The sequence below is a fragment of the Daucus carota genome, chromosome 3 (assembly GCF_001625215.2).
Source record: "Daucus carota subsp. sativus chromosome 3, DH1 v3.0, whole genome shotgun sequence".
NCBI lineage: Eukaryota > Viridiplantae > Streptophyta > Magnoliopsida > Apiales > Apiaceae > Daucus > Daucus carota.
Genome location: NC_030383.2, coordinates 61,326,793 through 61,352,603, shown reverse-complemented (window position 1 = coordinate 61,352,603; position 25,811 = coordinate 61,326,793). Strand labels below are relative to the sequence as shown.

General features: G+C 31.6%; 2 protein-coding genes across 2 annotated transcripts; one reads left to right on the top strand and one right to left on the bottom strand.

Annotated features, from left to right (window-relative positions):
* Positions 1-13,564: 13,564 nt before the first annotated feature.
* LOC108215155 (NPL4-like protein 2) lies at positions 13,565-19,570 on the bottom strand. Its single transcript, XM_017387521.2, has 2 exons — positions 18,323-19,570; positions 13,565-14,024 (listed from the first exon to the last, which is right to left on the bottom strand). The coding sequence occupies exons 1-2, from the start codon at positions 19,307-19,309 to the stop codon at positions 13,770-13,772; spliced, it is 1,242 nt and encodes a 413-aa protein (XP_017243010.1). The 5' UTR covers positions 19,310-19,570; the 3' UTR covers positions 13,565-13,769.
* Positions 19,571-21,310: 1,740 nt separating this feature from the next.
* Positions 21,311-24,820, top strand: LOC108211129 (rho GTPase-activating protein 2). Its single transcript, XM_017382647.2, has 4 exons — positions 21,311-21,911; positions 23,034-23,154; positions 23,231-23,581; positions 23,682-24,820. The coding sequence occupies exons 1-4, from the start codon at positions 21,571-21,573 to the stop codon at positions 24,519-24,521; spliced, it is 1,653 nt and encodes a 550-aa protein (XP_017238136.1). The 5' UTR covers positions 21,311-21,570; the 3' UTR covers positions 24,522-24,820.
* Positions 24,821-25,811: the final 991 nt, after the last annotated feature.

The window sequence follows — 25,811 nt, the reverse complement described above, 5'->3', positions numbered from 1 at the left end:
CTGCAGGAAAAAATCCATAATACACTCTGCAAATCTTCCTCTGTTGTATTTTACAGGTGAAATTCAACAAAGTCTTGATTATGAATACATAGGTTGATATTGGTAGCGGAAAATCACTGCTGCAATAGTTCTGCATCAAAAGTTGTATCAGTTGTGAACAATAACAATACAATTTTGCATTAATGTCTTGATAGAGCTGGCAGTACTCTTACTACAAGTCTAATATTATCACAGCATCTCCGACCATTGAAAATCCTTAGCTAAAAGGTGAGTTGTCATACTATAAATAGAAAAAATTTAGCCACCAACTCAAAAAACTCATACTCCAACCATACGGAGTTGTTTATAATTTTAGCCAACCTCCTATGGATGGCTAAATTTGTCGAACCTCTACATGTCTATAAGAAATCTGTACGAAGATTGCTCATCATTTATAACAATCTAAGATATTAATAACATATTATTTTTAAATTATAGCCAATCAATATAGCCAATACCATTGAAGCAAAATGTGTTACAGGTTCAGTAAATTTTACATAATGTCTTACAGGTCTCATATAACCAACGATTATAACCACAGGTCTTATATAACCAACGATTATAACCAACGTCGTTGGAGATGCTCTTATTACACGTCTATAAATATAGAATATTTTTTCCTTTATCCAAATACCATTACCATATATTACATTAATGAACTAAATAGTGGATCATGAAAGATCATGGATGCCAGTAAAATTTTGCCTTTTACACATAATTATTCTATGGGTCTTTCTAATGTGTGCCCAAGGGCACATAATAGACACTAAATTTGATAAGTTTGGTGCATTTTTATTGATGGAATTGGTGTAAATGCAGGGGGCCATCTATATTTATATAAGAGTTAACGTTTATTGTGTGTCCATATGCACACCAAAAAACGGTTATCCTGTAAGAGTCATTGAGGATTTAGCTTAACCATTTTTCTTAAACGTTATATATGTACTTGGATTTATATAAGTGGACAATAAATCTGCTTTCCCAAAAAAAAAAGACAAGAAATCTATTAATGTTCACACCACACTAGACATAGGTTCTCTTATAAGCATGAAAAGGGCCGGTCGTGACAATTTGGAGGCCTAGTGTTGTAAAAAAAATATTTTATTCATGCGGCATGAATAATAAAACTTAAGTATACATGTGTTGTACAAATTAATGAAAATATTTATTTTATACAACAAAAATTTATTTTTTCTTATAGAGTATACATATGTTGTACACCTCAATGGAAATATTTTTGGTTATATGATAAAATAATTTATTTTAAAAAAATAATCAAGTGATCAATTTTGTTTTAGTATAAAAAATAGAAGGGAGCATGAATGTCAGAAAGATATCTTAATGTTATACAATTTCAATTATGCAATAATCGTGTCATCTGATCTGATATGATTTATGTGGATGAAATATCCCTTTTATTATTTTATTTATAAACCAAGGAACCAACCCCATCCATATTTTTCAAAAAATAGGATAATCAAATGGTTTGAGTTTTATATATTTTTTAATATGATGATATAATTGATACTAACTCATAAATATATGAAAGATGGGGAATGAAAAATATAGAATATAAACTGAATCAAAGGTATACAAATAACCCTATTCTGTCGTACTTTTTACAAGATAGGTGTGTACAAGACTCTTTTATAAATTACTATAAAAGAACTATGAGAAGAAAAATGTAAATTTATTGTGCATCTACAACAAATATGAAAATAATTGAATTTCTTAAATTTAAAAATATTTAATTTTGATGTTTAAAATGGCATTACTACTTTATGAATAATAATTTTCACGAGAATAAATCAAAATCTCTTAGAATTGAAAACTATATTTATAAAATAAACTAAATTTTTGATAACCAATTTTGATTGGGGTAACCAAATTTTAGATGTGATTTTAAAAAGTTCTTACTTATTTAGTCATGTTTTGACTAAATTCATATTTGATTTTACTTAAGCCCAGTGTAATTTACTTAGGGCTCTCTGACAAAAACACATAATCCTCAAACTTAAAATCTTGGCTGCCTATGTTTTATACAAACAAACTCTATAACTTTTGCATTTACATATTAAAATAAGAAGAAACTTTCATCTTTATATATGTATGTTACATATATTTTAGGGAAATGGATTTTAAAGAAGAAGGAAGGCAAGTAAAAAGGACTATATATATACTACAGTGTACACTAGCATCTGTAATCCCACAGATTTGAATGTATCATTTGAGGTCGATGACTAAATCTGTTGGATGCAGATGCTGGTGTAAATAGCAGTATTGAGCATGATTATGAAACTCACAAAAAATAGTATTTAAAATATGTATGATAAAACCACTTTGAGTTATGCAACGATAATACATTTAGAGGGCTTATATATAGGTCAAGAAAAATTAAAAAAGAAGATCATAAAATCCTAATAATATCAAAATCTAGAATATCCAAAAGATAGTAAAGATCTTACATATAATCTTTTTAGAATATATACAATATCTACATATACGTTATTTTATGATATCTCATATACATTTAAGATGTGTGTTTATCCGTTTATAATATTAGATATAATGAACAATTTAATAGTCATAAAAATAATGACAATGATAATGATGATGATGATATAGTGTTGTTTAAGCAAATTTGGATTTTAAGAGAGCCATTGTTCAAGAGAACTTTTTGTTTAAAGAGAGGGTGGTGTGTAAATGGAACTTAGGGATGTCAATTTAAACCGATACGACACATACCCAATCTGATCCGTTTGGATTTTTTCGGATCCGAGTTTTCATATTTGGATCCGAACTTGGATCCATTTTTCAGACCCGAAAGAGTTTGCATGTGAAATTGGATCTTAAGTATGTGGAACCTATAACTACTAAACAAATTAAAGACAAGTATTTAGACATATAACCAATAAAATTAGTTAATAAGTAGTGATAAAAATTATTACTTCATTTGTTTAAGGCCTTCTAATATTTTATTATATAAAGTTATTTATTAGGTATATTACAATATCATGTGAGAAAAAAAATTATTGTATAGAAGTTATAAAAAATGTAGTTCCTTCAATTTTTTTTTAGTTATAGAACATTCATAGACTAGGATGGGTAGTAAAGACGGCCATAAGCCTGCACCACTGTTAGCAATTTCACAACTATCGTTGCAAGTAGTATAGAAATCAGTTCCACGTAAGGAGACTTTAACTCTAATCTGTTAAGTATCACACATAATTTTTTAAAATTTGAGTTAAAAACTTAAAATACACAGTGATTTAAAAAGATATAATAATTAATACTAGAGATTTAACTAACACAAACTCACTCAAATACAATCACAATCAGCAAACTAGGCCTTAATTTCATCTTTTGTTGTCAACAAGTTTCTTCTCATACATCAATTCTTATGATCTAATTACACGTCTAAGATTATTAAGTATTCATAAGGAACTTTCGAATATACTCTAATTCACGAATTATCCCCATATTCCTATCGGTGCATATCGTAATTGGTCACCAGACTGGAGCAGGGCCACCCCATGTTCTGTGAGGCATCAGTATGAAATCCGCTGTTTCAAGAAGATAACCTAGATGCAACTCCTGAGTTAGTTTAAAAATTAATTAATTTGCAAGTGGAAACTACTCCTGATAAGGTTATACAAGACTTGAATAAAGGGAAGGTGCAAAAGACTCCTGTTGAAGTTCTTCAGGAGTTGAGTGAAGTGCAAGGGGAAAAGCCTATCATGTAGAAAGTTCTTTAACTTCAATGCTGCCTCTTAATCCTGTAAAAGAGGCTCTTCCATCTTTTCAAGGCGCAACTTCACAGAGTTTTTTCAAGATGCAGCTAAAGCTCCAGAATAACAAGCGTTTAGTCAGCCAAATAGTCATTGAGATCTTTATGTGGTCATAATTTTAACAAATTTAAGATTTAAGTTTAACAGAAGCAACATACACAAATTGACATAAATAATTACTATGACCACAAGAACAGAGACCTGAACTTACAACTTATATATAATCAAAAGAGTCCATTAAAGACCTATAAAGAAAATTAATTCAACATCATATAAAGTAAAGTAATGAACACAAGTGTGAAATCATAAAATCCATGTTTGATCGTTGGTTAAGTTTTTGGTTTGTTACTCTCCTTCAAAAACTACAAGTGTGAAGGTCTATTAAATAGTTTTAAATACTAAAAACACTCATGACAATACATTATCGTATAATATTTTATAATAAAAACTAGTGAAAAAAGCCGCGCTTCGCGGCGGCGTGATAAATTTTGATATGAATCAGAATTATAATAGGATAAAAATTATTTTGAGTCATCTTCTCATTAAACATATCACAAATGAAAAATATTATAATTGATATAAAAATTTGTTTAAGTGATCATCCTTTCAAACACAATACTAATAATAAAATTAGTTCGAACCCCCCTCCCGTCAAAGACAATATTAATTCATAATTATTATTTTTATGATAAATTAAATATTATAATTTAGATCAAAATTAGTTTGAGCCGCTCTCTTGTCAAACACAATACTTATAACAAAACATTATAATTTAGATATTAGTTTGAGTCGTTTTACTGTCAAACACAATACTACTTAAAATTATTCTAATTATGACAAAATTAAAGATTATTTTGAATTGTGTAACAAAAAAATATATTATAACATAGATAAAAAATTATTTTAGCGACTTTACCGTCAAACATAATACTAATAGAAAAATTTATTATTATTTGGATAAAATTAGTTTGGGCCGTCTCCCGTGCCCGTCAAACGAAATACTAATCAAGAACCATTTACATTATCATAAAATCAATATATGATACCTATTTTTTTATATATTATTTTATTTGTTAATTATTTTTATTTTTTGATTCCTATTTATTAGTTAAAAATTATTATTCTTTTATAAAAATTATTTTAGCGACTTTCCCGTCAAACATAATACTAATAGAAAATTTATTATTATTTTGATAAAAATTAGTTTGGGCCGCCTCCCGTGCTCGTCAAACACAATACTAATCAAGACCCATTTACATTATCATAAAATTAATATATGATTCCTATTTTTTATATATTATTTTATTTGTTAATTATTTTTATTTTTTGATGCCTATTTATTAGTTAAAAATTATTATTCTTTTATGGTTCTAATTTTTGTTGCTATCAGTTTTTTTAATGATTATTATCTTTACAATCCTTTATTTTCTATTCGAAATTTAAGAAAATTATAAGACTAAATCGATAATAAAAATTGTACGTATTACCTTACAAATCTTAAATATAAGTTGTATTTTATCTATAATTTTTTTAGTTTGAATAAATATAATCCTATTTCTATTAGGATTACTAAATAGGAAAAGAATTGTCTCATCTTTAGAATTCAATAAGAAAAACTAAATAAAAAAAAGAATTGTATCATATTTAGAATTCGATAAGAAAAGAGTTGTATTACTTTTAGAATTCTTGAACCTGATTTTTTGAATTATAACTATATTTTTTATCCTTCGCGGCGGCGTTATGAATTTTTTATAAATTTAGATAAAATATTATTTTAGCTACTTTCCCGTCAAACATAATACTAATAAAAACATATTATTATTTAGGTAAAAATTAATTTGGGCCGTCCTCCCCTTAAACACAATACTAATAAATAATCTTTTTTATAAATTTTGATACGAAATAATATTATAATTCCATAAAAGTTATTTTCAGTCGTGTTCCCGTTAAACATATCTTCAATATATTATATATTATCGAAAATAAGAATTGCATATATTACTTTACATAACTTAAATATAAATTGTATTTTATCTATTATTATTAGTTTGAATAAATATAATCCTATTTCTTTTAGGATTACTAAATAAGAAAAGAATTGTATCATCGTTAGAATTCTATAAGAAATACTATCGTATCATCTTTAGAATTTAATAAGAAATACCAAATAAGAAAAGAACTGTATCATCTTTAGAATTAAATAAGAAAAGAATTGTATTACTTTTAGAATTCTTGGACCTGATTTTTTGAATTATAATTATATTTTCTCTCCGAAATTCAAGAAAAATTAGAAGACTGAATCGAACAATTCTGGAGACGCTCGCATCCTCCTTTATATATATATATATTGATTATAATGATGTTAAAAATAAATTTATAAATATCCAATTTTGAATATCTTTTTTTAACAAAAACCTTCACATAATTTTTTTTCAGCTCTAAGATATTCTATTTCAATACAAATATTAACCATTACGTAACTGTTTCTAACTTTAATATGTTACATGATAAATATCTTTTTTCATTCATAGAAAGATATACGAAATATGAAAAATATGATTTAAAATTTATTGAATAATAAATTATCACATATTAATAACAGAAAAATATTTATAAATAAATAATAAATTACAAAAGCTAAATTTTCGTAAGAAAGTATAAATAGTTGGTTAATATAATTTAATTAAAATTCAACTTATTAATACTAAATTATTAATAAAATGATATTTGAATTTAAATAATAAATTACGAATTATATGCACGCTCGTGCTTCACACGAAAGGCTAGTATGTAATGATACTATAAAATAGTTTCGTAAATAGAATAGTAGCCCAAAGTATAAAATTCAAACTACTTGTTTCTAGTATTTTTTGGACGGATCTTAACTCCAATACATTTTGAGAACATACTCAAATTAAAGACATTTTCTCAATTTTTTCATTAACGATTGTTTACGGGTCCAAAACGGATTTATAAAACTCAGGTTATGATTAAAATAATGAACATAACACAACATTAAGTTATGTCCTAAAGCATATCCATATGCATTTACATCTAGAACATGACTAGTTGACTACGGGACTTCATATTGTCAAATTTTATTTGGTTTAAGAAAAAAGCTTATATTAGTCACGTTAAACCTAAATTTCTAATTGATTTTCCATAAGCCATGTAGTGATTTAATCAAGAAAACACTCCAACAAAAACACATGACCTTCAAATTTTGTTTATTATATATAAAAAGCCTTCATATTCATCTTTATATAGTAGGTCTTCTAACAAAATGGACTTAAAAAATAATTGCTAGGTGTGATAGGGCCTCAATCAAAATTCGCCATAGAGCACCCCAGAGGAGAACATTGCCTTACATTTATAATCAGCAAAACACAACAGAGAAGAATTGCATTTTCCCTTTCCATAACAAGGTAATGGAACCTTGATAAAGAAAATTTGAGTATGTATTATATGTTTGCCTCAATTTGATATATATACTATAGTGTACACGAGTATTTGTCATCCCGCAGATTTGAAGATATTGTTCGAAGTCAATATATAGCTAAATCTGTTGGATGCAAATACTGGTGTAAACAACAGTATTAGCATGATTATTAAAAACTCACGAAAGAATGTTTGTTACTTTAGATATGTACGACATAGCCTACAATTGTGGTTTATGCAATGACAATACAATTAGAGGGCCTATATATAGGCCAAAAAAAATTAAAAAAGTAATAAATCCCAATATCATTAAATTTTAGAATATCCAAAAGATTGTAAATATCTTACCTATAATCTTTTAATAATACATACAAGATTATGAGAAGATTTTATATAATATCTACATAGGGATAAGATCAAATAAAAAAAAATTTAAGTTACAAACTTACAAACTTTTTAAGTTACAAACTTACAAACTTTTTTTTCGAATTTTTTTAATTCTCTCAATCTGTTAATCCTTGGTTATAGAAAGTATTTATGTTGAAAATTATTGAAAAACATCACAATTTTAAAAATAACGCACAGATAAATCGTGCATTCAACACATTTGTAACTGTGGTTAACATTGGGTGTAGAACATTAATTATCATTGTGTTGAATATATTTATAGATATGCTTAAACTATACCTCTAGGGTTTGGGTAGGGTCTCGAAAGATAAATATTGGTTATATTATACGTTTAACTTAGTTCTTACATTGAAAAATTAGTTTATGTACTTCTTCAACATAATTTTAATCGATATTCAACAAAATATCTTAAAAAAATGTTGAACTCAAATTATATACGTGTTGAACAAAAAAAGTTTGTAAATTTGTATAAGAACCCTCCCCTATCTACATATATGTTATGTTATGATATCTCATATGCATTTAAGATTTGTTTATAATATGTTAGATGTAATAAATATTTTGGTATTTATATTTATATTATAATAATAATGATATGTCTAAGCGAATTCAGATCTGAATGGAGGGGTTGTTAAATGGAACTTTCAGCTTAAAGAGATGGTGTGCAGAACAAAAATGAATTATAGAGAATTTACGCAAAAATCAATCATTAGGAACAATTGAATGATAAAGTCTTTCAAATTGTGATTTGTTGAAATTTTATGAGAATATAAAATGATTATAATATTAGAAATTACAATAATTGTACTACTACCTAGTTAGCATGTACTATATTTACATATTTACTCGAGTCACATCTGGAAGAGAGTAGGCATATGCCTCTTTGATTTCCGGTCAAGTATCATGTAATGAACACAATAAAATAGTTAATCATTCTAATCATAGTTTGTGATTCATTTATTAGACCATAATAAACCAAAATATATTTAAACCATTTTATTAAAAATTCGTCAAAGTTTGAATTAGCATTTTTATGTGTTGGTTTTCTAAGGCTTAACACCCTTACCACAGAGACATAATCTTCAACTTAAAAATATAACGCAGGCTACTTCAATTTTAAAGAAACGGACCCTGTTGTAAAAAGACAAAACAGATGATCTAATAACTTCCGAATTATACAAAAAGAAAGCTTCCATATCAATATAATGATGTTAGTAAGAAAATCGACGTGTTTATATTTTTCCAAAACAAAAAAGAAGAATTGCATTTTCATTGTCAATAAAACGTGAAAAATAAGTTAAGATTTATAAGTGATTAAATTATTTGGGAAAGAAATAGATCAACTTTGAAACAAAAGTTAGTATTCTTAGTTTCTTATAAGTAACGAGTTAAGAAAAATAAAAACAACTTCTTTAAAAAAGAAGTGTTTTTTTTTCCGAGTAAATCACACTGTGCACATGTAACTTTGGGGCGTTTTGCGATTTGGTCTCATTGTTTAAAATTTTGCAGGTTGTACTCATAATTTTTTAATCTATAACACTTTGCACCCACTTAACACTTTCCATTCAAACTACCGTTAAGTCTAACGGAAGGGAGGGGTAGTTTGGGAAAAATCTGCATGAGGTTTAATTAAAAGCAGATTTAATAAAAAAAAATATGTTTTAACGAAAAATAAAATAAAAATTAAAACATATTTTATAAATAACAAATAAATATTATAAATCACTGCAAAGGATTTTAAGAATTTTATAAAATATATTTTAATATTTATTTTATTTTGAATATAGAGATATGTAAGAATAATATGTGTTTTTTTCGTTAAAATAGACTTTGAACATTTAAACGAAAAAAATACATATTATTCTTACATATCTATTTTCTAATATCTGAGGTCGACGAGCATATGAAACAAACCTCTGAAGATCGGGAGCATGTTGAGAGACGCAAATTGCAAGCTCTGCAACAATCACACATCCAGCATATGCACGATACTCTACAGTCTTAAGTTGCTGATGGCAAAATATTGCATTTTCCTCAATCCTGAGCATTGTCCGGGGCTACAACTTGCTGAGTATAAGACGGAAAAATTCTCCTTGCCTAGTCGCGATACATCAGCTCCAAACCAACATAAATTCATTTGCCAACTTCATTTAGCATAGTGGTCATGTCCGGAAAAGTACTTGTGTTTCGTCAATTTTTTTCATTAATAATATGTATTTTTTTCGTTAATATAGAGAAATGTTCGAAATCTATTTAAACGAAAAATATACATATTATTCTTACATATCTCTATATTCAAAATAAAATAAATATTAATATATATTTTTATAAAATTCTTAAAATCTTTTGCAGTGATTTATAATATTTATTTGTTATTGTAATAAAATATGTTTTAATATTTATTTTATTTTTCGTTAAAACATTTATTTTTCGTTAAATCTGCTTTTAATTAAACCCCATGCAGATTTTTCCCAAACTACCCCTCCCTTCCGTTAGACTTATCGGTGGTTTGGATGGAAAGTGTTAAGTGGGTGCAAAGCGTTACAGATTAAAAAGTTATGAGTGTAACCTGCAAAGTTTTAAACAATGAGACCAAATCGCAAAACGCCCTAAAGTTACAGGTGCAAAGTGTGATTTACTCTTTTTTTTCCCAAACAACACCATTATGCTCCTAGGGTTTTGTTAAATATAAATATAAGATTCATAAAAAGACCTCCTCTAACAATTTAAGATTTTAGATGGAATGGTTCTGTACATGGTATCAGAGCGAGGCCTGGCGGGAGGTCTCGGGTTCGAGCCCCTGCCACCCCCGATATTCTCACAATTTAAAATGGACACGAAAGCAATTTATATTATAATAATAATGATATGTCTAAGCGAATTCAGATCTGAATGGAGGGGTTGTTAAAGGGAACTTTCAGCTCAAAGAGATGGTGTGCAGAACAAAAATGAATTATAGAGAATTTACGCAAAAATCAATCATTATCAATCATTAGGAACAATTGAATGATAAAGTCTTTCAAATTGTGATTTGTTGAAATTTTATGAGAATATAAAATGATTATAATATTAGAAATTACAATAATTGTACTACTACCTAGTTAGCATGTACTATATTTACATATGTAACACTCGAGTCACATCTGGAAGAGAGTAGGCATATGCCTCTTTGATTTCCGGTCAAGTATCATGTAATGAACACAATAAAATAGTTAATCATTCTAATCATAGTTTGTGATTCATTTATTAGACCATAATAAACCAAAATATATTTAAACAATTTTTTTAAAAAATTCGTCAATTTTATGAAAAATCACATAAATCGATAATTTATGCTTGCTGATGTATAATACAATGTCAATTTTGGTTGGCTCATGTATAATACAATGTCGAATTTGGTCTGCTAAGGGCATCTCCAACCATCACTCTAAACTTCATATTTCTTCACTTTTAACTTTATAAATAGAGTAATCAATCTCCAATCATTCATTACTCTATCTTTATATATAAAGTTATGCACTATCTTACTTTATATATGAAGTTGAAGTTGAAGATAAAGCAAAAATTGCTTTATTTATAAAATGAAGTAATGGTTGGAGTTGGATAAAGATATAAAGTGAAAAAGGTGAAAAATGAAGATGAAGTTGCTTTATTTATAAAATTATGATTGGAGATGGTCTAAAGGTTGATAAAATCCTGATCCAACTCAGTTAAGTCATATTTTTTATAAAGAAAAATAACCCAATTTAAACTCAGTTTAACTAGTTCAATCGACTGACTTAAGAGATGATAGTTTCATTAATTTTTGTTGATTGTATCTAGGCCCGTAAATGGATTGGATATATGATCCGACCTAATCCGTGGTTAAATAAATAAATATGAATCTTTATTAAAAATCCGATTGCTAATAATCCATTCCGATAATAATCCGGATAAAGAATGGATATGAATATGGTCAAATCTGATCTTTTAATGATCTGATCCGATTCACGCTTAGCTATATTATACATTTTATATTATATTATATTATAATATATTATATATATTATTACACGCAAAATAAAATTTTCTAAAAATACAAGACAAAACCTTAAATCATATTTTCTCTATAACCGAGCAAACCATAATTTGCTTCCTCCAGAAGTATCAAGCAACTTATTTGTTATTTTTCTATTCATCTGATACATACTATGTTGAATGTTTTATAGCAACAATTAGGGATGGCAACGGGTCGGATCGGTTCGGATATCTGTGATATCCAAACCCGAACCTGAAAATTTTCACCAAACCCGAACCCGAACCGAACTCGTTTGGATTTGAAAAACAAAACCCGAACCCGATCCAACGGATTTCGGATCGGGTTCGGGTTTATCCAAACCCGAAAATTCAATTATACTACATTTTTCAAATACCTGAACAGCTGAGCAATTGAACCACGATTAAATTAAAAGACACCAGGCAGGCAAACATTACATGATTACAGTGCAAGATTTTACGGAATCAAAGACATCAGTTGTACTACTAATAATAAACATACAAGTTCATAACTAATCAGCAGCAGGTGTACATCGACTTGGCAAAGATAGACCATGTAAATTGTAGGCGGAGATGGATTGATGGACTGGCAAAGTGGAGGAGGCTGCAGGCGGCGAGTCAGCGACTTGAAGTGGGTATATGAAATGAGAATATGAGATTTAGAATTAGGGATTCTAAGTTGGAGAGGCTGAGGGTTGAGATTTTAGACTAAATGTGCACACGACTACACGTGACTCCTGAGTAAAGATTATATTAAATAATGTTAAAATTATATATTATAAATAATAAATTTAATATAATATAATAAATAATAAATATAATATGATATATATTATTCGGATTTTTTTTCGGGTTTCGGGTTTGGATCGGGTTTGGATCGGATTTGGATTTCGGGTCGGGTTTCGATACGGAATACCTAATATCCAAATCCAAATCCAAACTCGTTCGGGTCTAAAAATCAAATCCAAATCCAAATCCAAAATATCGGGTTCGGTAAAATCCGTTTGGTTCGAAACGGTCGGGTATCCATTCGGATCGGTTTTTTCTGCCATCCCTAGCAACAATCAACAAAGTTTTTCAATTATATTTTGTTTATAACATGAAACTCATATTTTACTTTACTACTTTATTAATTCTTCTTTGTGCTTGTTAAGTTATAATTCATGAACTAATACAGCTAAATATAACTATTTTTTTTATTAGAAGATTAATACATGGTGTAAAAATATATATCATAACTTTTAGTGGATCGGATTTCCGGTCTTTATCTAGTATCCTCGATCCGAATGGATTGACTTGTAAAATATCCGACTCATTATCCGATCCGAATCCGATAAAATTAAATGGATTAGAATATGGATTTAGCTAAATCCGATCGAAATCAAATTCGTTTACAAGCTTAATTATATGAGGTCGAGAACACTCTTAATTAAAATGGCCAAATAAATATATCATATTGTGCTTATAATAATATAAAATAGATTATGCAAATATATTATATTGTTTACCAGTTTGACTCTACCCGTAGTGAAAAGTAGATAAAATTATTATATTATATTTAATTACAATAATTTAAAAATAATATATTTCCGATTAATCCCCGATTTCCCGATTAATCGCTAGAAGCTACCCCGACCGTCCTGGGACGCTTGGCGATTTCTAGAACATTGGAAAATCTCAATTGACAATTTCTCATTAGTTTTGTTTCCGCTATTAATAATGAGACCTGTACTGTACGCATATAAATCGTCCAATTAAAATCAGTCATTTATCTATCACGTTATTTGACAAAATATTAGAACAGAATTTGAGATAACTAACATTGTCACATTATTTGACAAAAAATTAGGACAGAATTTGAGATAACTAACACTACTCAATCCAGATACCAGTAATAAAAGGCATTAACATTATGTATTTAGGTTACATAATTGTGTGTATGAAGTCGAAATTAAGTCCAAACATTATAAAAAAGGCTTTGAGGGCGGCATCCAACTTGGCTAAAGGCATTTACTAAGTGTGATCATATTTGCTCACTGAGTGAACAGTCAGACAATATGATCAAGAGGCCGTAGCCATGGACTCGATCAGAAGCTGGTAACCTTCTGGTACAGGACCCTGTACTTGCACGCACTGGGCCAACGCTGGAACATCAGCATTTACGTCTAGAAACCTGGCCACCAACAGAAGCAGATGAAAATCGGAAATTCGCTTAACAAATGGAAGATTTTTTGTTCGATCCAGATGGCTCTTTAGTGCTCTCAGTGTCACGGGCGCATTCCTGTTTTCGATAGGAAATGTAGATGAAAGAGGGCCCTGAAATAACAATGAACAAACTGAATATTAAAAAATCGCTGAAGCATATTTCTGTGGCATTAATGTAGTTAGGAAACCTTTTATAAACTTCCTGTGAATATATGTAATTCAATACTAATGATCTGAATACTGAAAAGTCTGTTAATACTAATGATAGAACAACCAATGAATGAAAACATACAACCTATGATATCATTCCTTCCGTACCTAGTCTCAGACCAGTGATACTTTTCACACTAAGCTTACCCTATATTTGAAAGAAGAAAGCATTTTCCCTCAAATACATACCCAAAAAGTTGTGCATTTTATATCAGGCAACTTTCAATTCGCTAGTTTTCCTTGCAGATAAAGCTAGCTTAAAACCATAAGAGGCTACACATTTTAACTGATGCCTTAAAGCTTTGAAATAAGATTGAAATGAAAAGTAGATGTAATGCGCATTTACTGAAGTAGGCATACTAGTGGTTCTAGTTGAACTATCTACTAAACATTTGAAACCTTGAATAATTCGAATATCTGGCTTTTATTCTAGTATCACAGTATCAGTACAGCAACTCTGGGACCCTAACAGTTTACGAAAATAGTCAAGAGTTGCATGCAAGAAAATAGTTTCAATTCAATCACTGATGTTGTTTATAATATTAGGAGACAAAAACTATCAAAGTTAGTATACAGGGCAAATCTTTGTATAAGAAAATAGGTATTAAATGAAGGGAAAGGCAATGCATGGTTTAGCATTTTTGTTTAATCATGCTAACAACCTCTAGTAGATGCATTAGATGCATAATTATACTTCTCATTTTGCAAGATCCTTTACAACTTTTATAATTATGCCCATACTTTTAAGTTTGTTCATGTAAATCTTACAAGACCCTCTATCTAACTATCTACAGTTTAAATACACACAGATGCAAACAGTATCACAAAACATAATAAAGATTATATGTGATGCAAAGGAGATGCAAACCCGAATAATATTGGGTGGGTGCAAAAGCAGAGATGGGGTCCAGGAAAATAATAACAAAAGAACACAAAGAAAAACATGCAATTAGTCAAGATACGAGTACTCTTCAGTACAGAAACGAGGGAAAGCATTTAAGGTAGAGCACAAAATTGAGCATAAAGAAGGACTAGAACAAAATAAAAAATGTTCCGAGTACAACAAAAAAATATTACTTCAGACTCCATATCTACCAACCTATTACTCCAAAAATCAAGAGCTTATAGTTCAGCTGAGATGAATAAGGATAAACAACACTAAGTCACACTCATTTTCACGAAACTTAGAACTGAGGATTTCCAAAACAGAAGCACCTTCATTTTTAAATTATAGAAACAAGTAAAAAACCAATATATGCAACTCTTGCATAGATAGATCTATTAATCCACTTATACTTCAAAATATAAAGTTCACAGCTAATATAACTGTTAATTATAGAAGGTAGTGAATAGAAGATGATCAAACCAATATCACTCCCAGAATTGTCTATTCATAGGTACCTGGCCTTTTACGATTCCCCGTATTGCTTATCAATGATTATAAGAATAACAAAACATCAACAGGTGAAGACGGAGAAGCTTTCTACATTCACCTCTGGTAACTTTAAGCACGTTCCATTTTAAAAATTACTGGAATTGTGCGAGGATCGTAGTAGAACAGAAGATGGTGTCATTATTCATTGTGGCTTGAACATTATTTTATATTCAGTAAGAAGACTCTGTACTTCCAGAGGTGGATCACTCTAATATATCTTGTATCATGATATTCCGTACATAAAAATAGAAGTCAATTGCAAAATTGTGCAGCACTAGTTGCTGGATAAACACAAACAGCAACGCCTTAAATGTAGATTGTTATCATGATCATGTTAAATGCTGATGAAGCATTTTAATAACAGCAAACTGAGCAAGTTCAAGAAACTATAGTAGAAGTCAACAGATTAGCGTTGTAAAGAGTACTCAGCAAATGAAATGATTTCATTTTCTGGTTATCAGATTAGTGGGAGTATCTGTCTTATAAATGGAAATGGTTTTTGGTTAAGTTCTACATGCACAAGGGCTGCAGGTCAACCAACCACTTGCTTTCTAATCTGCACTGATGTTCTTCGAATTTGTTGCCCTAGGATTTTCTCCCTGGACCTATAGGATACTGTGGATTATGCCTACTACTTTGAGTGGAGGTGCTGAATGGAAGACCGACTTTTAAAAATTTGTGCATAGAATTTAGCTACAAGGACATACCACGGACAGCCAAACCATATTAAAGAACCTTGTATCATGATCACTACTAGTTACAGTCAACATAAGTCTGGGCTACATATGATCTAAGTTTGTGCAGGGAAAGTATAAATACAACTTTAAAAATGCCTGTAAATATGTAAATTAATGCCTTAACATCATTATAAACTTTTCACTATATTTTTTAACAAGGTTTAATTATATTTTAAATATGGGAGGGTTTTTTCTGGCATATACATACAAAAAAAAACATGGTGCATTTTTCCTTGAGGAGTAGCGTCCTCCAGGGTTCTTTGTCTCATTAGCTAGTATTGCTGACAAAGCTGTCAAAAACTCATTAAGACTATATAACTTGGATGATGTAAAACAAAATTTTCAAATCATAATAAATGAATATGTACAGCATATTACTGAAAGTGGACTAGTGGCTGTGATCAAATCATTTAAAGAATCGAAATAAATAGATATGTACAGCACATTACCCAACAAGGATCAAATCCAAATGAATACTGCTAAATACCACAAAAAAAGTTCCCAGAAAATTCCCAAATCTTAGTTGGCAATTTCTAATTAGTTCTATTCCCACTATTAATAATGGCACCTGTATGCACATAAATCCCCCAATTAAAATCAGTCATTTGTCTGTCACGTCATTTGAGAAACAATTTGGGACAGAACTACTCAATCCAGATACCAGTAATGAAAGGAATTAATATTATGTATTTAGGTTACATAATTGTGCAGGTCAAACCTTAATCCAAGTTGAATATCTGGCATCGGTAAAGAAAACAACATCGTAGACATGTATAGCTTTTTATGAAAACCAGGACTTGCTTTAAAACATAAGTTCACGGTTCACCAAACAAACCCTGAAATTTAGATTTTTGCTTAAGAAATAAATAGAAATCATCAAATTAATACTGTCTTTAAAAATGAAAATATGAGGAGTTCATGGGGATGTTATTGACAAGAAGTCCAGAACATTAATCCACTTGAGGGAAAAACTTAAGACCAGAGGGAGAGGCTAGCTAATGCCGTTCAACCACACAATTATAATCCTGCTTGCATAGGCAGTGGGCCAGTGGCTAAGTATCTTAATCGAATTAACAATTTACAATAGAGGCATTAAAGTGCATATATTAATATCCTTTTGCGAGTTTTTTAGAAAAAAAATTGATTCGGCACATACACTTTAGTAAGTTCGTGTAACATCTTGTAAGGCACTCTATTTAAATTTTTCTGTAAAAAGGGATGGTGGGGTGTAAAGGAAATGCAGTTCCCCAAGAATGGAACGGTGCAGAAGAAAAAATGGAGGTGCAGCAAATTGATTAATAATAATAGTTATAGGAAGAAACACTTTTAATTGGTAAAAAAAATAGAAGCTGCATTGGCAATTAAGATCAAATGACCAGATAGACAAAAGTATGGGAGGGGCATACCAAATTTAGCTAAGAGACTCTTCATTTAGGCTCCTAACTTGAGATTTGAGGAGGGAGAGGAAAAATGTTGCTCCAAGAGCCTCTTGTTTCTCTCTCCTCTCTCCTCAAAGTTAAGAGCTACTACATTACTCCTAATTTATTTTTTCACAATAAAAAAATCCTTCCCTCCAATTCACCTCCATCTTTCCATCTCTTTTGTCATAGTGGAGCCCAATATATGAATAAAATATGAAATAGAGAAGAGATGTAGAGAGTATTGTTGGAGTTTACACTCTTAACTTTGTCCTAAATTGCTAAGAGCCACATTTTTTATATTATATTTAGGAGCCAACAAGGAGGCTCTTTACACTCAACGTAAGTGCATCTCTCATATAAGGCTTTGTTAATTATAGTCTATAAATACATTCTACTAGACATTTTGTATATTAACAAACCAATGCCAATGAATATACATAATCCGACACATCTTTTAAGTGAACTAATCCTCCAAATTCTGCTTTCGACAAGCCGCATACACAACCACGTATTTCATCAAAACAGCTCTATAATAAGTTAGCTCACATAACACAGTTGCACAAGACATAATACTTTAAAAAAGAAAAATAGGAAAACGAAATGAACCTGATGATCGGAAATCTTGACAACAACCAAGAAGAAATCATTATCAACTTCCTTAGTATCTTTCACCCCAACAACCACATCCTTCTTCATTTTCGACAACTTAGGATCATCACCGTCCTTAATATCCGTCTCAAACCACCCTTCTTTAAACAACTTTATACAAGTATCACTCATTTGAAACGCCTCGAAATGCACATCAGCACCACCATCCTCATTCACCTTCAGCTTCACAACAGCAGTAACCCACTCCTTCAACTCACTCTCTCCTTGCAACTCCGCAGCCTGCAAAACCTCCCTGCTCGACAACGTATAATCAAACTTACTCTGACTAAGAGTCTGCGTAAAAATAAACCCAACCCTCCTCATCCCCAACCCCAACGCAATCGCATCCACAATCCTCTCCTCCCCTTCATCCCTCATCAAAACCAACCCCTCCTCCCCTCCCTGCTGCGGAGGCTCATAAATAAAATCAACCTCAACCTTCCCTTCTTCCGTCACAACCCCATACATCAACCCGCCCCTCTTAACCCCAAATGCCATCGTCTCATTCACATAGCTCTGAAACACATTCGCGGTATCCCTATCAAAACTAACCATCTCACAATGCGGGTTCTCCTGCCTCGAAACCCGCATTTGCTTCGCAATCAAATCATCCATAGTCATTTTTTTCCCAAAAGAGCCAGCAGGAGCTGCCTTAACAGCAGGGCCAACAACGGTCCGCTCGCCTTCGTAAGCAAGATACAAAATTGAGCCGTGGGAGAGGCCTAATGAGGAGATGGGCAGGTGGGGATTGGACATATCGGTGAATTGGGTGAAATCTTGGGGGGTTTTGGAGAGTAAGAGGTTTTGATTGGTGGAGAGGGTTTGGTTAGAAATGGGGACTCTGAGTTGGGTTTCGATGAGGGTTTTGAGTTGGGAGATTGTGATGTTTGGGTTGTCTATCGTTACTCTTTCCAGCCCGTCCCTGCTTCTGATCCTGATCATCATCTTGCCTGCTCAGTTCCTGAGAGAGAGAGATTGGAGAGAGTATTTGGAGAGAGAGAGATTGGAGAGAGGGAGAGAGTATTTGGAGGGAGAGAGATAGTTGTAAAAGGGGAATGGAGTGTATATGGGGGAAAGTATGTGGGTTTGTTTGAGAGAGGGGGAGAGAGATTATTTTCTTGGAGAGGAAGAAGAAGGGAGTGATTGAGATCGTCTACAACTACAACCCTAACTTCCAAATTCCAATTCGATAAATTTAACCGGATTAAATTTGGTAGATGATCGACAAGATACTTTTTATTTGAATTTTAGATTTTTAGTCTCAACACAATAATGATAGATATTTAATTTTAATTAATTAGTAATTTATATAATTTAATATAATTAAACAATCTTGACGTTATTAATTTATAAAAATATTTTAATACAAATTAAAAAATAAATAAAAATTGATGTAATTATGGAAAATGAATCTAGAAGATTTAGTAAGATCGGTATGGAGTAAGTGAGACCGGGATGAGATCGTATTAGGCCTCCAAAACTATCTAAAATATGTCCAGGACTAAGTATCGGTATGAATCTAGTGGACCCAACATTTTAATTGGTTTTGTAAACATTCAATTAAAATGTGTAGAATATAATAAATATTGTTTATATGATTTTAGTGATTTAACTAATATCTCATTGAATCGATGATCAAAGTATTATAACATCCAAGTTCACAATTTAATATCAGAACAAATAACTCATTGTAGATCGGTCGAAATGTGCTTGCAAATTAGTACTCCCTCCATCCCATTTTAAGTGTCCATTTTACCAAAAAAAAATATCCCAAAATATGTGTCATACTCTTTAATCTATGTAAACTTTATACTATTTCCAATATAGAATTAAATACAACCAACAAACCCCTCATAAATGTATTTAGAGAGATTATGAATGTATAGTGTAATTTGAAATGAAAAAAGGTCCAAATACATAGTAATTAATGAGGTGCATAATCAATATGTTATGAAAACTAAGGTGATTAGTTGTGGAAGATAATGATCAAAACATGATATTAATTGTTTCTTAATATGTGTGAAATTTGCAAAGTGGACACTTAAAATGGGATGGAGGGAGTATATATTAGTTGGTTGCTTGTGTTTATAAAGGTTACAAATATCTTTTTATCTAATCGATATGAGATGTTATGAATACATCATGTTACATAATTATATCCTCCTCAAACTCATCATTAAAATTTATGAAACTTGAGCAGTGTCTTCATATTTCCGGTTCGATAGAGTTATGAAACTATTTATAATATCTAAACTCATAACCAAATACATACCAGACCTAATAACTCATCTATAGTGGATCAAAATCAGAATAAAGATAAAAAAATGATAGCAAATTAATATATATATTAATTCATTGCTTGTGCTTGTAATGGTTATAAATTATTTGTATCTAATTGATGTGGAATGTTATGAAACCGCAACGATAATAGTTTAAAGATGTTGACATGAAGTCAATTAATATCATCTCACAATGATCAGAGATGTGTGACAATGTCATCGAGAGTTTAACTATAGGAGTTTGCCATACCGCAATCCCATTTTTAAAATAAATATGATTATCACGTGTACCAACTAATCATTTTTGGTGACCTTGTGGTAGTTTGATTTGTGAATTGTTCAAGTTATTAGATTTAGGATAGTATATTTCGTCTTATTTTTTACTTGAAAAATGTGCTTGACCTGATTTTTTTGGGGGATTCAAAATTGAACTGGTTTGACGAGTTATGAAATATCAATTAATTGAATTAATCATCAATTTTCAGAATAATTATATTATAATTACCTTTTTTGCCAGATATTATAATTATTTTATTAAGCTTAATAATATATATTTGCTGAACTAATATTATTTTTTATTTAGCCAATCGAAAACCAAAAAGGCCGTAGATTAAAGGGTACAGTCCCAGAAAGACTTAACGGCAAGTCAAATTACCAAATTTGAAATACAGTGGCCGTTTGAACTTTATCACACTCTCTTCAAACTTCAAAACCTCCCTCTTTCATTTCATTAATAACCCACTGGAGAGATACTGAGGGAGAGAGAGCAGAGAGAGTGAAGAAGAGAGAGGAAGATTCAAAGTTCAAAACCCCCCTCTTTCATTTCATTAAACCCCCACTGGAGAGATATTGAGAGAGAGAGGGAGAGAAGGAGAGAGAGAGAGAGAGAGAGAGAGAGAGAGAGAGAGAGGGGAGAGAGAGAGAGATATGACAGGAATGGTGATGTTAACAAAGGGAGGTGGGTGTGTTGGGAAGATATCAAGAAAGGCTGCTGCTACTACTGAAGCTGAAGAGCAGCAAAATCAATTATCACTAGTGACTTTACTTCTTGATGCATTAAGAAAATCAATGTTCTCTTCCTGCAAATTAGTGGGTGAAGACGGTGGGGAAGCTGAGTTTGATTCTTCATCCTTTGTTCAGCAGATGGAGATAGGCTGGCCCACAAATGTCCAGCACTTGACCCATGTTACTTTTGATAGGTTTCATGGCTTTCTTGGTCTTCCTGTTGAGTTTCAAGTTGAAATCCCCTGTAGAGTCCCCAGTGCCAGGTCTTAAATTTCTCAAATTTCTCGATTTCAAGTTGTGTGTGTGTGTGTTTATTTTGAGTTGGGTATTCTTAAAATTTAGATTCTTGCTGTGGATTGAAGTGAAGATTTGCAAAATTGACTTGTAGCTATATATGATCTGCCATGTTTATGAAATGGGAAAAAGATTGAACCTTTAGATCTGCTTGGATAGGTAGTGTTTTAAGCTTAAATAGTTGGTGAGTTTTGGTTTAATACTTTAATAGCTTGACTGAAGTTAGCTGCTTTGGTTGGAAAATTTGCTGTGGTGGTGTTAGATTTATGGTTAAATTGTTAGGAGTTTCGTGATTATTTTGAGTTACTTGAGAAATTTTCTTTTTAAGCAAATATACTTTCGAAATTGGATAGAGTACAAGTGTCTACTGTGTGATTTCGATTGTTTTGATTTGGTTTTTGACAAGATGTTAGATTGGATGTGGGATATTTGTGTTGAAGTTTGGCTCTGTACAATTTGTAAATAAAGCTGCTACTTATAAGGAACTCATTTGACTCAAAACTTTACATTACTGAAGTTGTATATGTTGTTGACATGGAATAATGTTGTTAATTAATGGAACTCCTATGAACCAAGACTACAATACTGAGGTCAATTGTAATGTTGATTTGTTTGTGCTTCCTCAACCCCATATGTATGATATGGCATCTAAGAAGTTTCTTGCTCTCTCCTGGGGTGTTTTTTTGGACCGAGAAATGGTAGACTTGCACATGCTTATATTTGTTTGAGCAGTCTCATCAGCATATTACAGTTTGTAGTTGAAGGAATTACACTGCTCTACCACTGATCCAGTGGGATGTCCGAATCCATTTCTAGAACTTAAGGGCTAGTATCACACTCTTCTATTAATAGATGAAGCTTTTGTGAGGGTCTTGTGTCACATTAACTGTTACATTTAATTTTGGATAGTATTTAGCATGCAATTCTGTTACCTTTATAAGGGGCTTTGAAACTTTTTTACATCCCTCTCTGATGATATGGTTTATGAATCTAATAGCTTAGAATCGTTATATGCCTCCATTATGTCCTGTATATTCTATTACTTGTGCTCGAGAAATTAGTTTCTTGCTAAATTCATCATGATTTTGCAGTGTTAGTGTCTTTGGCGTCTCGGCTGAATCAATGCAATGCTCATATGACTCGAGAGGTAACAGTGTGCCCACTATACTATTGCTTATGCAGGAGAGATTGTATTCACAAGGAGGCTTAAAGGTAACCTTATTCTAAATTTCACTACATGTAATAATCCCAAAAAACCCAGTCTCTAATTGCTTGATTCATTTTGTAGTCGGAAGGAATTTTTCGAATTAATCCAGAGAACAGCAAAGAGGAACATGTGAGAGAGCAGTTAAACAGAGGCATTGTGCCACAAGACATTGATGTTCACTGCCTGGCAGGTCTTATAAAGGCCTGGTTTAGGGAGCTTCCTTCGGGTATTTTAGATGGACTTTCGCCAGAAGAGGTACTGCAGTGCAATACAGAGGAGGAATCCATTGAACTTGTGAAACAGCTAAAACCAACAGAGACCGCTCTACTCAGCTGGGCAATTGATCTCATGGCTGATGTTGTTGAGCACGAGGATACCAACAAAATGAATGCTCGGAACATTGCTATGGTTTTTGCCCCAAACATGACACAAGTAAGTCATAATGTGTATATGAAGTTTTTTAACTATACTGTGTAGTTGGCAGATGACATTTTTTTCAGATGTTTAACTTTTTTGTATTTTATTGGATCAGATGTCTGATCCTTTGACGGCCCTGATGCATGCAGTTCAAGTTATGAACTTGCTCAAAACTCTGATAATGAGAACTATACAAGAGCGCGATGAGGCATCAACAGGAGATTCGCTGACTAATTATTCACCTAAATCAAACTATTCTTCTGATAGGCTGACTGATTATGAAGACACCAGCTGTGAACTCCGAGCATCTCCTTCAATCCCTACCGAACAAGTTGATTACAGTACTGATAGCGAGATTGAAGAAGAGATTGAGTCGATCTGTGAGACAGAAAAGTGTGTTTCCGAACAAGTTGATGATGACAAAGAAAACACAAGAAACAGTTGTGAACTTGGAGGACCTCCCTCAAACCATACTGAACAAGTTGATTGCAATGTTGATGATGAGAACAGGGATGAAATTGAACCAATTTGTGAGACAGAAAAGTGTTTTTTGGAACAAGTTGATGATGACAAAGAAAACACAAGAAACAGCTGTGAACTGGGACAGTCTCCCTCAAGCCTTACCGAACCACTTGATTACAACACTGATAGTGATTACGAAGATGAAAGTGAGTTACTTTGTGAGTCAGAAAAGGCACTTTTTAAAGAAGTTGATGATGGCAAAGAAAACACAAGAGACGGATCTTGTGAAGAATCTGGAGATTCGCGAAAAGAGCAAGAGACAAGTCCTAGAAGTTCTCGTCCAAGTACAAGTGGCGGAGAAGTCTTGGAATTGAGTGTGGGAAATATTGACGAGTCCAATGTTGTCCAGAGTACATCAGAACTCGGTGAAATTACAGCTGACTTGAACGAGGTAGACAAGCTGATTGATTCAAGTTTTCCTCTGCCTATGTGACTCTGAAGTTGCTATAAATTGTTATCTTCACTTAGGAATCATTTGCTTCTAGGGTTTGTTCAGCTGGGGGCTGAACCTTTTCTTGTTCTCTGATATGATCAATTAGGAGGTAAGTGTGAGTGGTGTGCTTTGTGAATCTTTGTTGTTCAGCTCCAGTTAACCCTTTCCAGTTTGTCTGTTCTCACCGGCTGTAGAAATTTAACTTTAACCATGCAGATTAGGAGTTGTATCCAACAAAAACAAGAACATTTGAATCTCTACAAGCTACCTTGTTATTTCTGAATGATTTGTTGCAAAAATTCTCTCTTGCTTGTTCCTGAAAAAGGACTTCATATCGGTACTTTGTAGGGTATGTGAAAACTTAGAAAGCTCAAGAAACAGGCTGTAACAACAAGCAGAATAATCAAAAAGCAAATAATTTCCAATATCCCCACCGCAAAACAAAATTTAACTGGCCCAGGAAGCTACAACAACCATGATCATAATGCTGCAACACCAACCTGCAGGCCGTAGCTGCTTGGCATCCTCCTAGGTTCGCCATTGTGTGCTTTCATGTCATGCTTGTCCTCAGGATACCTCCTAGGTCCTTCGCCATTGTGTGCGTTCGCGTCATGCTTGTCCTCAGGACCCTCTGATACAACTTACCTGTCTGATGTGCTTAACATCTGAATTTTTAGCCAGTAGCAACAGTAATCTTGTCTAATTTGGTTTAATTCATTAGCTTCGGGTAAATATCCCGAGATAATCTCATAAACATTATTCTCTTTTTCTATAATCTTCCTATCAAAATTCTGTTTTTAAAAACAATGTTCTTTAATTAGATGGGTAATGATTCACAACATCGATTATAAGCAGTTCGGACGGAAAAAATTATTGGATAATACACATCCCAGAATGAGTGATTTTTCCGGTGAAAGATACATAATCTCCTTTTTTTTCTTTTTTTAATCATAAATCAAGAATTACTGCTATCGAGAGAAAAAAATCACCGATAATATGATGAATCATGTGTATGTCTGGGAGCCGGATCCTAATCAGATTATCATCCGGTATCCAATATTTCTCACTGAAAAATTAATTACAATTTCTTATAACAGTACACACACTTTATACAGTGTATAAGATGTGGATGTTCAACTTAGCCCACTAAAATCACAGAAACAGTATGAAACACTGTCAAGGACTGCGGATTTTAACAAACTTCAACTATATATTTTCCAAAGTAAATTTCAGGACAGGCTAGTTATTTGGTGTATTCATAATTTGACGAGGGGCAGGTGAACAAATATG